Raw genomic sequence first — 14,899 nt, forward strand, 5'->3', positions numbered from 1 at the left:
GAGAGATTTCTCTCAGAAAGGCAGTCATCCCATCTTCAGAAGCAAATTAAAGGGTAGAGAAGACAGCAAATGCACCCTTCAAACAAAGCCATGCTTAAGTATCAAAAGAAATGTAGGCATATTTAGGGCTACGTGCAGGCGCAATTCCCTGCACTTTTCTACCTTGACTCTCACACCAAATGGCCCATCCTAGACAGGTTCCCTCTCAAAGTCTTTCTTGGGTCACCACAATAGCTCACTGGGGCAATTCCCAAGGCATCACTCCCCCAACTCTGGCAAGGTGTGGGAATCAAGGGGGAGCACTCTACTTCTGCCGTAACGTCTCCAAAGTGTGGCAGATTGATACCATCAGTCGTACTTACAGTTCTAAGGCCTAAGAGGAGCCGTGGCTGTATCTTGCCCCCCACAACCACCAATGACATATAAATACCTTCTGGATAAATCAAGGTAATTATGTGCTGTGGCACAACAGGGTCTTGTTACCTTGCACATCACCTAATGCCAACAGGCCCAACGGATATACTCACACAGTATAGTATGACGTACACTGCCTCTGTACAGCAGTCATTTGAGACACACTTCTGGATGCCTGAGAGACTGGGCTGCCATGCATCCTGACACCAGAAATACCCTTGCCCGTTGTGTGACTACCTGAATTAGCTGTCTCCTCCAGAAGTCAGAGTTGACAGACCTGGATATTAAATGGGACACACTGTAATTTAACAGTCAGTGGAGGAGACACTTGAGAAATCTGTTTTTCTTTTCTTTTTTGTTTGTCTGTTTTTTCTCCCGGGTTCTGCTACAGTTTTACAAGGTGACCATGGGTAAACTACTTCAGCTTTAGGTCAGCCATTTCTCTATTTGATGAGTCAGGTACCTCACAAGTTGCAGTCTAGGGGAATTCAAGAACAGCCATGAGCTCTGCTGCCGTTTTGGGTCACCGTGCCTTCGTCCTGGCTCAGGATGTGATTCAGGTGCCCTCGATCACAATGGGCATTGAAGGAGATGGCTGTGAAACAGTGTCTCCCAGCTCAGGGGAGAGCATGGCACGCTCTTGCACAGGAGGGGACAGGATGAGAGGGCTGCTGTCGTCATCCACAGCCATAGGAGTATGATCCTAACCTCCAACAGCCTTGTGCTCTTCTCCTTTCAGCCCACGCTTGTCCATCTGCTTCACTGTGGCAGAAACATCAACTTCAGGGCAGCGCTGTCCTCCAGGGTCAAGCAGACAGATTTAAGCTCCTCAGGGAACCACCGTCACTTCTTCCAGGAATCATGTTAAAATCAACAACAACAACATCTCTGTTCCTCGTTACAGCCGGGAACACTGCAATCCCACAGCAGATTGCAAGCTTGCATATTTATATCTAGGCTTCAGCACCTAGACATAACACAGCCCACTGAGAAAGTCAAGTTAACCCTGATATTGCTGTTTGTTGCATTTTTACAGTGTTTGGATACCTAAGCAGTTGGCAGGTCTTGGCAAGTAATGAATTACTGCTGAAAACCTCTCCACATTCCATTTACTGCAATAGCTGTAGAGCTCAAACGTATCCCTTCCAGAAAATAAAGGAGATCTTGTGGTTAACGGGGAAGGATGCTGTTCTGTAAGAGAGACATGGCGCTACTGGAGAGAGTCCAGCGGAGGGCTACCAAGATGATTAGAGGGCTGGAGCATCTCTCCTATGAAGAAAGACTGCGAGAGCTGGGCCTGTTCAGCCTGGAGAAGAGAAGATTGAGAGGGGATCTCATCAACGTGTACAAGTATCTGAAGGGGGAGTGTCAAGAGGATGGGGCCAGCCTCTTCTCTGTGGTGCCCAGCGACAGGACAAGAGGCAACGGGCAGAAACTGAACCACAGGAAGTTCCACCTGAACCTGAGAAAAAACTTCTTGACTGTGAGAGTGACTGAGCACTGGAACAGGTTGCCCAGAGAGGTAGTGGAGTCTCCTTCCCTGGAGATATTCAAAACCCGTCTGGATGTGATCCTGGGAAAGATGCTCTAGAGGACCCTGCTTGAGCAGGGAGGTTGGACTAGATGATCTCCAGAAGTCCCTTCCAACCTCAACCATTCTGTGACTTCCTGCCTCTGCCGTAGAGTCCTTCCATAATGCTGCGTTAGCCACTTCATTTTCCCCAGCCCTGGTTCTTCCACCAATCCAGAACCAGCACAGTTGTTTTCCCTTGTAGAATTATTTTTTTCCAGCATAAAATTCAGAATTTATTTTTTTAAAGAGAGGAGTATGTGAAATATAAGAGTGCTAAAGAGCACTTGGAGTGCTCTCCGCAACCTTTAAATTTAAAATTCAGTGCTTAAATTCTGAAGGCTTTATTAAAAAAAAAAAAAAAAAAACTGCTCACACTATCCTCCCACTGTAGACAATAATAATTCTTCATCATCCCCAAGTTTGGCCACTTTGTCTGTCTTTCAAGGTAAGGCTGTTTCTCATTAGACAGAGGGTTGCCTATAGAGCACCCAGCACAATGACCCCTGCTCAGGCCACCATAAGCTTCAATGGTGCAAGTGAAAGGCAATGCTGAGGAAGATGCAGTCCTGCCCCGCTTCCCAACAGCCCAAAGGAAGTTTCTCAAAAAATCCTGAAGGAGATCCTTTTCAGGGGGAGGTGGCAAGTGGTGTCCCTGGCAAACCTGGCAAGTGTTTGTGGTGTCCCTGACTTTGAAATTCTCTCCAGGCATCTTCAGCATTGCTGAACAGCTTTAGCGTCCTTGTGCTTAACCTAGAGAGAATTAGTGGCACTGATGGAGCCAGTCTTGCTCCCACCTGCTCAGCTGACGCAGCTCCCCTGGAGCGTGGGGGTGCAGAGTTTGACCTCCAAGAGCGCGATAGCTGCTTGGGACTTCAAGATGAGCCTCAGAAATTGCCTCTTTCTTTTTAACCTGACTGACATCTTCCAGCAAGGTTGGTGATCTAGCAAAGGGCATCTGCCTCCCATGCGGAGATGCACAGCAGCTGTGGCCAACAATCTCCTAGTCTCTGTAAGGGCTCACTTGTCTCCACAGGGCCATAAGGGTGGACTCTTCCCTATGGGACTCAGCATTGTTCCTACCTGCTACCATCAGCGAGAGCGGGGCTGAGCCATCACAGGGTGCTTTTGGAAACCTCTTGCCTGAAGCATGCACATATGTGACTAGTGTAAAGCAATCAGGCATTGAAAATGGCCTTGTGAACTCCTTTTACTAAATACAAGGCATGTGGAAAAACACTTTCCCTGTTGCTCTATGCTATGTAAGACTTTGGGCTAGCCATAAGCTCTCCACGTTCTGAACCTGTGAACCGAAGATAGCAAAACTTTCTTCGTCCTGTTCCGCACTGACGTTGTTTAGGTCAGGAGGTTCGCTGGACAGAGGTTGGTGCCTTATGGCAGGGTTTACACGTGCCCTAGAATTCTCCCGTTTGGGCTAATAACCCAAAAGGGAGTTACTAGCCAAGTGGCCTGGCTAACTAGGTGCCAAGAACAGGGCATTCTTCGCTGTTGGTTCCTAGTTCCAAGGAATTACTCTCCTGACTTTAAAAAGCAGTCTGAACACCATCATTACTACAGTTTACAAAGGAGCAATAAAGATCCTTTTTTTCCTCCCTGTTGAGCGAGAAGCTGGTAATGTATCTGCAATACAGTTTTATGGGTCTGAGAAGCTACATTACATTACTGAACAAGGATACTACCTTCTTAGCACAAAGGCTATACAACTTAAGATTTTAAGGCTTCACAGGTGCCTACCTGGGGATATGCTGTTTAAGACAAAATTCATTTCACATTAGAAAAATATATTCTAAGAAAAACAACGATGTGCAATGCTTGAGAACAAACCATCCCAAACACATCATGTGACAGCTGCAAACCAAAGAAGTATCTCCTGCTTTAGAGGCAGGTTCAGGCTTCCTCGCTGCTGCAAAGCTTACCTGCATTAATATTTAGCAATGGGTGCTAAATCTGCTCTACCAAGTCACTTGGCTTTTCAATATGCTCTTTGTTCTATTTCTTGCCTAGAACTCAAATTTGTCTTTGTCTTTCCTGACACTGAAAGAAAAGAAATAACCATGTCTTACCTCATAATGGTGAAATTAAAATTGAATTTCAAGAACTTCAAACTAGAATTATCACTTTGAGTGGTAACACCAAAAAAAAATGCAAGAATTTGAAGCACTAAAATAGAAGCACTTCTATTTTCTCCAAGGCTTACTTAATTCATTAGCTTAGTCAAATAATTACTTTGCATTAACTTCATTAGCTTTGCTCAAAATGAAAAAGAGCAAATAGCAAGGGAGGTGGCAACATCAGGGCACGATGTCACACCTTGCAGGCAAAGCAGCCAGAGACAAGGCTTGTTTTGGGACTCCAGTACTGCGAGAGAGAGAAGGTTCAGGCCATCCTTCAGGCACATACCCGGGACCTCTGTGCCCAGTCTGACCTCGCTGCAGCAAAACACACTGGCCCATGCATAATTACCCACTCTTGAGTAGCTCCACTAACTTCTCATAGAAGTCCAGAAGCAAAAATATTATGAGTAATTAACCCACACTTATGGCAAAGTTTTTATTTTAAATCATTCAGCTCTCCAAGAAGGAAAGAATTTCTTGCCATTTTACAGCCGAAACTGGAATTCAGAGATGAAGAGAGAGAAGCAATGAAGAGCAGGTCTGAATTCATGCCACCGATGCCAACCATTTAACAGCCGCTGGGGGCACCCCAACGACATCGCAGAGTCACTCGCTGGGAATAGCGCAAGCCCCAAGGACAGCACCAGAGGCACCAGGTCACCTTTAACCAGAGCCAGGGGGACCTGGATGATACTCTATAAAAGCCATGCAATTATGCCACTCCTGGGGGAAGTATGGGGAGACTGTGCTTAGCAGTATCCAGACAAGCTACACCAGAAAAGTGCCTCTAGATACAGGTTTGTTAGTACCAAGGATATTTCAGGTGCTTTCTGGGAGTGGAGAGGAAGAAGATCCTACTCAGCAGTTAACCTCGAAACGGATACAGCAAAGGCTAGGAGAAGAGGAACATCAGGGAACTTTATATCCTAAACAGCACTAACTGTATTAGAGAGTATTAAAGCCGAAATTTTCCTTTAAAGGAAGCTTAAACACAGTCAAAGTCTTGTGGATTATTTGAGAGATCCTGGCACATGTAGGTCACCACACAGCGGACAGCAGGACACTCACAGTTCAGTAGAACACACCTCTTGTGGTCCTGAAGGCCTGGGGCAGAGCTCCCTAGGAATGATTAAATAAAGTCCTTTGAGGGGAGGAGGGAGGAGAGGGGGAAGAAAAAAAAAAAAAAAACACACAATCCTTAAGTAATGCCTCAAGTTTGGCACATAAATGTTAGCCATCACCTTCTGTACAAAACAGACTGTGAAGCAAAACAGGTCTTAGGTCAATAAGAAAAGATCACAAGAGGACATCACGTTTTCTTCTGTCGCGACAGGGTGCTAGGAGTGGCGAGGACCCCCAGCTGGTCACTCTGGGCAATGCTCTTGCAGCAACCGCAGAAATTCGGCCATGTTTGTGAGATGTAATCTCTATCTGAGGTAAGGAGATTTTTATTTTAATTTTGCACCAGTTGGTTGACACAGGAAATGTCAGCTGAATGAGGGGAGTTAATATAATCAGCTATAGCTGAGCACAGAAACAAATATATCCAGTATAGAAAATAAAGATAGGCACGGATAATCTAGCTAATCCTCCATCTCTTCCTATTGCTCTGTTCCTCCCTCTTCCTGAAAAACTGCCTGTATTTTTAACCAGGGAAACCAGCATATTTCCATCTCTCCAAACAGCAGGCTGAAAGACAGAAGAGCCATTGTCACAGGAGTTTCCCTTTGAGGAAGTAAGAGGCTTCAAGAGAAAATAACTTAATTCATTTAAAATGCAGGTTTCTCTGCTTGAAGTTGCTGAAGGAGCTCTTATCTTTTTTTGCTCAGTTGCTAAGTAGCATCACTGGGATGCCCACTGAAGGAGCAAAGATCTGAGAATGAAGTAGTAACACCAGCGCTAAAAGACGGCCATCAGCACAGTGTTGGGACTTTAAAATAAGAGAACGCGAACACTTTGCATAGCCTTATACCCCACTGATACAGCTTTGGGTGGGGGCTTTCCACAACAGAGGCAGGCCCAGCTGGACTTTTTGCACATCCCACAGGTGGGCTTCCAGACACAGCACTGTTACTCCTCTACATACAACCAAAACAGTTCAGAAGGTGGGGACAGATGGCCATGTAAGAATTTACAAACGACTGATATTTTTTCCATGTGTTATTTTCTATACTGCACTCATCCCCAGAGTATTTGAATGCTTCTTTCTGACACAGTATGTGCAGTCACATAAGCACCACCCTTTTCCTCCACTCCTTCTACAGCCAAAGTAGAACCAAGTTAAATTTTTGGTCAAAAGAACTTTTGAGCAAACAAAAAACAACCACTCCCAAAGCTAAAGAAAGGACCAGTGGCCAATTCCACCGGGAAAGGCTATTTTGGGTAAGCTTTCCAGGGCAACAAAATAATTCAATCTCGGGTAGACCTAACATAATTCTACTGATCTCTGAACTTTGGAGCTTAGGTTTTTTTATTTGTTTTTCCAGAGTTGGGGAGGAGGTACTTTAGCCACTTTTTTGGGCTTTAGCTTTACTCAAGTTACATAAGGGTGACTGAGACCCAGTGAATGTGGCTATTTACCTAATCGCACAACCAACTTAGCAAAAAACCCCTGAGATAATTTCTCTCTTGCAAATCAACATAAGAACCAGTACTAGGCATCAACCCCTCCATGTGTGCTTAGTGAGAGCTTTCAGAGGCTTTCTCAAAGGAAGATGCTCTCCATAGTTCACGCTAACTCCATTACACTATCTTTCCATCTCTGCAGGCTGCTGAAAGCTGGGGAAGAGCTGCTACAGGAATACGAGAGTGGCTCTAAGAGCTAGTCTACAGACACTGCTATGTTGCTCTTTTCACCGGCTAGAGCGTAGGTTTTTCTGCAGCACCACGTCACTGTTGATACACACATTTCAGGGCAGGAAATAGTTACATGCTTATCAGTTTATGAGCCACAAGAAAAATGATCAAAAGTCCGAAAAACCACATTGCTTGAAACACCACATGGGTCTGCATGCTACATCTGTAGGATCTGATGTGAATTACTGGCGTAGTCTGTTGGGTTTTATATATACCTATGGAGAGAGGCACAGAGTTTTCAAGCAGTCTCTGCCAAGTTAGCTATGGCTGGTAGCGAGGATGTGGTTACGGCTGCCCTCTAGATTAAGGCAAATAAGTGGGAGGCCACTTTTTGTGCTTTCAGGTTCTCAGTTATTCCCAGTCTTCTTCGCAAGAATTTAAATTTTAGGTACAACTCTGAGGTTCCACATTTCCAGGAAAAAAAAAAAAAAAAGAAAGGAAAGAAAATAGAACAAAATATGATGTTATGGAGAAAGAAAAAAACTCACCATTTTTGAGAAGGAAACCTCTCTCTGACTGATGCCTCTACTTCCTATTGATTGGGAAAAGTCAGTATTTACACATAGATTTGTTCTGGATTATTACCATTTTTGGAGATTCTAGATGTGCCCACACGTGGGACTAATCAGTTAGTCCCAAGAACCATCTTTGACTCTTCCTGTTCTATAAGTCCTCACATCCTCAACAAGTACAGAGGAATGAGAAGTAAATTACTTTCAGTATTTCTCGTTTTCCTCTGAAAGCAGTAGCAATACAAACATTTGGGTTTTCCATCTCTTGTCTTTGAGACATTGTGAGCAACATGCCTTAACAGCTTAGCCACCAGCACAGTTGTATAAGTCTGAATTCTTAGATTTATGCTCAATTCCACAACCCCTGGTCAACGCTGCTTTAAATGGTTATCTCCTCTCAGAAAGCATAGCACTCTTTTGCATGGATGGAAACTAGAATTCATTAAAAAAAGCTCTGTAGTTTCTTGATCTCAACACCTTCCTCTTTCCACTATCTGCTCTGTCATTGTCAATTAAAGCCAATTTCTACAGTCCTTTTCACCCTTATCCTGTTTAACAGCCACTGCCTCCAAATCTGCAGAGAGCCACATTTCCACTTCTCCCTAGCTCACCTTTGTATTCTCCCCTTTCTCCTCTTACAAATAGAAAGCTTTTCCCAAATTAACTTTAAAAAGCCATTTTCATGTCTCCCTACAACCATCAAAGCACAATTCTAGCAAATGCCTTCCTAAAGGAAAAAGCATAACTGATCTGTTAACATTGTAGGCATGGATAAGAGAGAGAGCGTCTCCCAGTCCCAAGAGTCTGCATCTAAACAGAGTAAAATATGCCTTCTTATTTTACAGATAAGAGAACTGAAAGGTATAGTGAGATTATACAGCCTGCCTAAGTTTAGAAGGAAAGTGAACTTCATTGGAAAACCAAACTCTGGTCTTCTCGGCCCTGCTCCAGTGCTGTGTCCTACCAAAAGGCTACGTTCTCCCTCTACCCTTTTTCCCTAACCTTTTGCGAACAAAGGTAGTGGACTGCATCACTGTTGTATGAGAAACCGTTGCTTTTCTGTGCTTGTTAAACCATGTTATTTGACTTCCTGCATCAATCGTACCCCAAGAATAACAGAGCACTCCATAGACAAAGTCCTGCTCACCTGCAGCCTTCGCTCAAAACCAGTCCTTCCCCTAGCAGCAACACACACACTGTAAAACTGCATTCGGAGATGAGGTGCCAACACCACTGGTCCCCCATCTCCTCAGGCCCAAGCCAACAGGCATTTGACCATCATTGCTGCTACCTACCTGACATGTTGCTTTGAGCCATCTCTGCCCTAAGCTTCTCCTCCCCTACATAGCCAACATCCTCTCTCTTTTTCAAAGACTTGCCACTCCTTGCAGGAACACACCTTTTCCACCCAATCCCAATTTTAAACAGACTGCAACAGTTCAACCACAAGGAAAAATCTTCTGGTACTACAGAGGCCTACGTAGGTATCGGTGCTTGACAAAGCATTTCCAGGGGTTAACCAGTGAGAAATCAGTGTCTCTCAGGAACGGTTGCGAGTAACTGCACGTGCACGTCACGATTTGGCAAAGCCTGGCCACTCTGAAACAAAACCGCTAGAGAAGTCAACTTCTTCTTTGCAAACTCCTGTCTTCAAGTGCATTGCCAACGTGCAAACTTCATTGCAGGAGTTTAGCAAAGCTTGGGGACCATTTATAGACATACAATAAGAAGATATACACAGTTATGAAGCTGTGTTAGCTCACTGAGAGGCAGTGGGGCCACAGAGGCTTACAGCCTCAGGATTTCCATTAGCTTTGTTTTAATTAGATGTATTTTGAAAAAACAATTTCAACACAGTAGTGTGAGCCTCTCTGTCTTCTTTATCTCTCTGAGACCACACATTTCCCCAGGAGACAAAGCCAGGCCTTCAGTTCATGTTTCACTTGTAACCTACCTCCTCCTAGCTGGATCATACCCTGCCCCTGATCCCTAAGAGGGAAAGACGCTCCAGCCTGCACACAGGGGAAGGATGTCTACAAAATGCTGCCAGCGCTTCCACACCACAGGACTGGAGGGCTACTGGGGAGGATATTGCCTTCCTGGAAATCCTTACCTGGCCCTCCAGTGTGGCTCAGTTGATTAGTTACAGGTTGGACTGGCCTCAAACACCTAAAAAAGCCACAGCTATCCTGCAACAAAGAGTAGGGTACACCTGAGGTGTAAATCACCCAAAGAAAACAGAAAGCTTCACCATCTCCTCTGATGCACCAGCTCCCTACCAAGCAGCTGTCCCAGTCCAAATATAGATTGGGTTGGCAGGCTCAGCAAGAGGGAAATAGCCTTCCCAAAAGGATCAAAGTCAGTCACAAGACTATACTCAAACCTGCTTTTGAAAATGAAGAGAGGGGCTTTGAAACACTTTGTCCCGGGCAGCTAGTACGAGAGAGCTACACAAACTACTACCCAGGAGGACAGAGCTCTCCTGTCACCCACGAAGCAACGACTGCTCCTGCTTGAGTCCTCCTCGTGTCCCAGACAGAGTGCAGCAGCAGCAGGGTGAGCAGCCTGTGCTGTACCCCCCGGCACAACCTTCGCACCAAGCAATGAATTTGCATGACAGAATGAGAGAAAGCATTCAAGTCCAGCCCTCCAAGACTGCAGGTTAAGGGCAGTGGAGCAGACCCTGCCTTGGCTCTTCATTTTCTTCACACCCATCGCATGGTTCTTTGTCATTATTCGTTTTAGCTGTAGTCTCAAACAGTTAGTTTGGAGGGGTATGTACTGTATAAAAGCAATCTCGCTTTCTCAGAGCCCTGCTCCAGATTTCCTGGGTTCCTACAGCAGAGCTCACATGCATACTCAAGTATGAGTGCACTGTTATCACGATAAACAGGGAAATTTAAAACATCACACTATAAAAAATAGTCATGGAAATAAAAACCTGCCAGAAAAGGGCTAGCGGATACTTTTCCAAGGCAGCTTTTGCACTAAGAAACTTTTAAGTTTCCAGGGCAAAAGGGAACTGTGAAAACAGAAATATGTACGAAGTAGGTGGGAAGCATTATGCAATAAAAATCATCCAGATGTTTTGAACGTGTTCTACACGCTCCTTATCTTGTCCTTCAAGAGGCACCCAGGTGAAAAGTACAAGCGACAAAAACAATCCGTTTGAAGGACAACTTCAGATAAACAAACCAGATCAGGCACAAAGCAACTCCCTGGGTCCAAGATCAGAGCGATAACAGACCAGATGGAATACAGAATAAGAGTTTAATAACCAGCCCCTTCAAAGTTTCCTTTGTTGCTCAGGAAATCTCCGGTGTGCAACAGTGTGCGACCTGCATGAAACACCCTATTCTCTTACACAATACTCGGTAACCGACTGCAATAATATATATCAAAGCAGAGGTCTTAATGGAAAGAAGCCAAAATAATTCCCTTACCTTCTGTAAAGCTGCCTGTAAGGGTTATGACGACAAACACTTTACCTTCTGGCTCCAAATCCACCTGAAAAAGTAAATGAAGTGTTAGAAGGCTGCTTTTCAGGCCAAAGACTCTTACTTAGGATTTTGCATGATAAATGCAGCCAATGTTTGATAATACATGAAGCTACACATATTTGCATACACATCCCTAGTTTTACAGAGGAATTGAGCATCCATGGCTGAAATTGCTCAGCATTTCTGGGAACAAAGAGGAATCCAGTTCCTTATTCTTTAAGGAGCCCTGAACGTTGAACCATCTCAACCTTACAGGAGGAAATAAAGATTATAACAACAGAAATTGTTAATAATGTTCCAGTTTGTCAGCTAAGTGAAGGAGAAGTAACATTAAACACACAGAATTATCTGAAAAAAATATCTGTTAGATGAATTGGGTGTGTATTTCCTCCCTGTTGCATCTTATCTCATTAAATTTGCTTCAGTCTCTGGAAATACCATTGGTGCTGGGGATAAACTCCTGTTCCTTATATAAATCACCTTTTGTCCTTAAAGCACAGAAAATAGAAAGCCGTTAGTGCTGTTACCTAAATACCTATCATTTAATCTAAATTAGATAGTGATACAGAATACAGTTTTAGGGATCAGAGACTCAATCCCTGGGGTCAGTCAACTTGCCCTTGAAAGGAGGTATTTATTTTTTGGTTAACAACTTTTTTCATTTTTAGTTACATTCTTAATTAAGGTTTGCTTTTGTTTTTTGTTCACCAACTAATTTTCAGCAAAATTGCAGCTAAGAATCCCTGCAGTTCAAATCAGGCTGTCACACAGAACCTTCGTTGGGGGGGGGGGGGGGGCACAAAATCTCCCACTAAATTGCAAGGATAAAATTTGCAAAGAAAAGCTTCACTCCACATGGGTATTGATAATCTGTGCAGAACAGAAACCGTGGAAGCAGAGCTCTCTGAAGGCATGACTAAACATGAGAACTCCAACTGTTTTTGCTGTTATGCGGTCATCTTTCCTTGGTTAGAAATCAATTCAAGGAAGCCTTCCACTTCAATAACACAAAGTTTCGTCATGGAAGCACACAGAATTTAATACCCCTCAGTGCTCACGCTGTCGAGTAGGAAGATATTTTCCCAGTCCTGCAGGAAGGGAGGACGAGCCCAGGACGCTTGTTTGGTCTCACCTAACGTATGCACCTTTCCAGCACTTCGTTTCTTCTCTAGCCTTAACACATAACACATCATTCAAACAAAACTCTAACCCATTCTGGAGGGAAAAAGAGCAAAATAAATTAAACCCACACAGTGACAGCGTTTCCCTGCCTCCGTCACGGTCACGCTATTGGATCCTAACCGAGAGCCACCATAAGCCTAAAGAGCCAACACAAGCAACGGTGTAGGGAGCACTGCTAATTCAGACAACATTTGCTATTTTGTTGCTGATGTAGAGAATTTTTTTTAAACTCTTGGGAATTTGTTAGTATGTGCAAAGCTAATATTTTCCAAAAAAAAAGGATGAGAGAATATACTATTTACACAACTCCAGCTATTGTGGTACTTTACAGACTAGAACTGACACATACATCTCTATCAGCAGGGCTTACAAACCAGGAAAACTAGAGCTGCTTGGGAAAATCCTACCAAACTGATGATTTTATGGAAATCATTTTCCCATTCCAAAAAAAAAAAAAATTACCAAATTACCACAGGGAAAACGTAAATGAAATATTCAGCTTTGAGTCAACATTAATGCTCATGTTTGCTTGGGCTGCTTACTGCACCGGCATAAGGCAGCTGCATTCGAAGAGCCTTCTGTCTCCATTAACGCAGAAGACATTCCCCAAACAAACTGCAATGATACCATGCACTATTTTTGCCTAAATTCCAGTTCACTGGGAAGATATGCAGCTCTGTAAAGAAATGTTTCTTTAAAAAAAAAAATATATGTATACACGCATACACACACATATATGTGCATCTCTCTCCTACAGTAACCCAAAATGATTTATGGGATACCAAGATCTCAGATTTTAATGGAAAAATTCTTGTTCATTTAGGTTTCCAAAACCATTTCTCAGTGCATATCATTTTCCTGCCAATCTCCACAGTGAGTAAGATGTTAGATTCCTGCTTTCACATTCACAAGGAGGATCTTTCCTCACTTGTTCTTCTGAAATATATAGCCTCCAGCGGGACACAGAGCACTGCTGTCCTTATTCAGTCTTGAAAACAAAAGTCTGATGGGATACAGACAGCTGACTTGAGGCCATCTGACAACAAAAGCATCATCCACCTTTGACATAGTGCACAAAAAAAAATTGGTCCCAACTCTCTGTGACACACCTTATATTCCTTCCCTGCAAATGAGACTCCTCTGCCTAGGGAGTAGCATGCAGTCTTGCAAAACAAAGAAAATAATTTTGCAAGCGATAGCAGGACATTTCTGATGGTTATAAAATGTTCTCTCTCCCCTTTAGACCCCAGGATTGAAGACCGTTCAAATCTGCCCACCGATTAAGCAGCCATGCTCATACAATACCACAGCTCAAGAATAAGAAGGATCTAGCCATACTCAAGACCTTCTCATGGCACATGCTACTGGGATCTAAAGAGACCTTACAGTTGAAAGCCTCTGAAACGTGGACTGAAACCCAAGGTTGCCAGGTGCTGCGGAAGCAGAACGCACCTTGGGTATACTGGCAACTGGCTGGATGCAAGACTCCTTTAGTGGTATCTACTGCCTATGTTATACAAGAAGTTAAACCACATGGTCTTGACAGTCTCTCGGACATTGAACCGAGGACGGTCAATTAAGAAAAAATAATATACAATGAAATGAACTAATTAAAAGTAACAGATTGCTGATAAAAGTCTGGATTTTGGACCTGCCATGTTCTCCTTTAAAGATGAAATTTGACCAGCCAAGTTACAGCCAATGTAACACCTGAAAATAAGTCACAGGTACATGGGAAGAGCCTAAGACAGTAATCTCTGACCTAGGAAACTGAAAGAAAAACGGTGCTTCTACCTTCGTCCTCAGACCTGCCTCTGACAAGCTGTGCCAGCACAGACGAGCAAGCAGCTCCCCAACAGCAACGTGCACCCAACAGGACGCGTTTCCCCTCGCGATGCCCTTGAAATCAGCCGGATGTTCATGTGCTCAGTTGGTGAACACAGCTAACAGCGTGTTGAACTGAGGTCCGGGGGCTAAGTGCTGCGATCCTCCTGGCATGGTTCCCCACGCTCCTGTCCATGCTTCACGCCTTTACTGCTGCTTCCACACTTCGCAGTGCAGCGACAGAAACAGCATGTGCTTCGAGATAGCTTTACTGACCCAAAAAACAACTCTTTTGTACTACAGCAGCCACATTAGGGCACAAAAAAATATGCCTGTACCCATCCAAGCCAGCCACCCACACATGAGGACTGCGGTACCCTAGTTCTTCCCAGAAGAGAGGAACTCCTAATAGGAGCCCTAGCTCATTTGTTTCAGTTGCTGAAGAACATGGCTAGCACGTACTTTCACAGAACAAGAGCGTTTCTCACCACGCGCTGTTATTAAGTAAGAACGGAGCGCTTCAAAAGGAGGCAGCTGCCAAAGGACTTGTCCTCCAGCCATGGAAGGGATAACGCGATGGAGCAACGGCTGCCTGGCTGGCAGCCCCGGCCCCGACTGCGCGCCGGCAGGGCTCCTGCGCCAGCGGTACCTCCCACGCCAGCGGTACCTCCCGCCGGCAGAGAAGGCCCTTGGGAGCCAGCCCTCCCAACGGTGGTGCTAGGGTAACACAAACAACCGTGCAAGTTTTGCTTCTCACTTCTTTCCTTCTATTTCAGCCCAGCATTAGTATTGGCTGCTTAAAGCCAAAACCTACATTTTTGCAGAGAAGTAGGAGCCACGATGTTACTCTTTTCAGAATTATTAAAAGTTAAAAGCAGACCAGGCAATCCGTTTGGGCAAAAGATA

General features: G+C 44.3%; 1 protein-coding gene across 3 annotated transcripts in view; it reads right to left on the reverse strand.

Moving 5' to 3' along the window:
* PRKCH (protein kinase C eta) overlaps nucleotides 1-14,899 on the reverse strand; it is a 167,380-nt gene that overhangs the window by 84,560 nt on the left and 67,921 nt on the right. For all 3 annotated transcript variants that reach the window (XR_011141702.1, XM_068947359.1, XM_009670698.2), the window contains exon 2: nucleotides 10,931-10,994. Coding sequence is in view for 2 of the 3 variants with exons in the window: in XM_068947359.1 (XP_068803460.1) it covers nucleotides 10,931-10,994 (64 nt within the window). In the remaining variant the exon portion in view is untranslated. The remainder of the gene's footprint in view (nucleotides 1-10,930; nucleotides 10,995-14,899) is intronic.

Source organism: Struthio camelus, chromosome 5 (genome assembly GCF_040807025.1).
Source record: "Struthio camelus isolate bStrCam1 chromosome 5, bStrCam1.hap1, whole genome shotgun sequence".
NCBI lineage: Eukaryota > Metazoa > Chordata > Aves > Struthioniformes > Struthionidae > Struthio > Struthio camelus.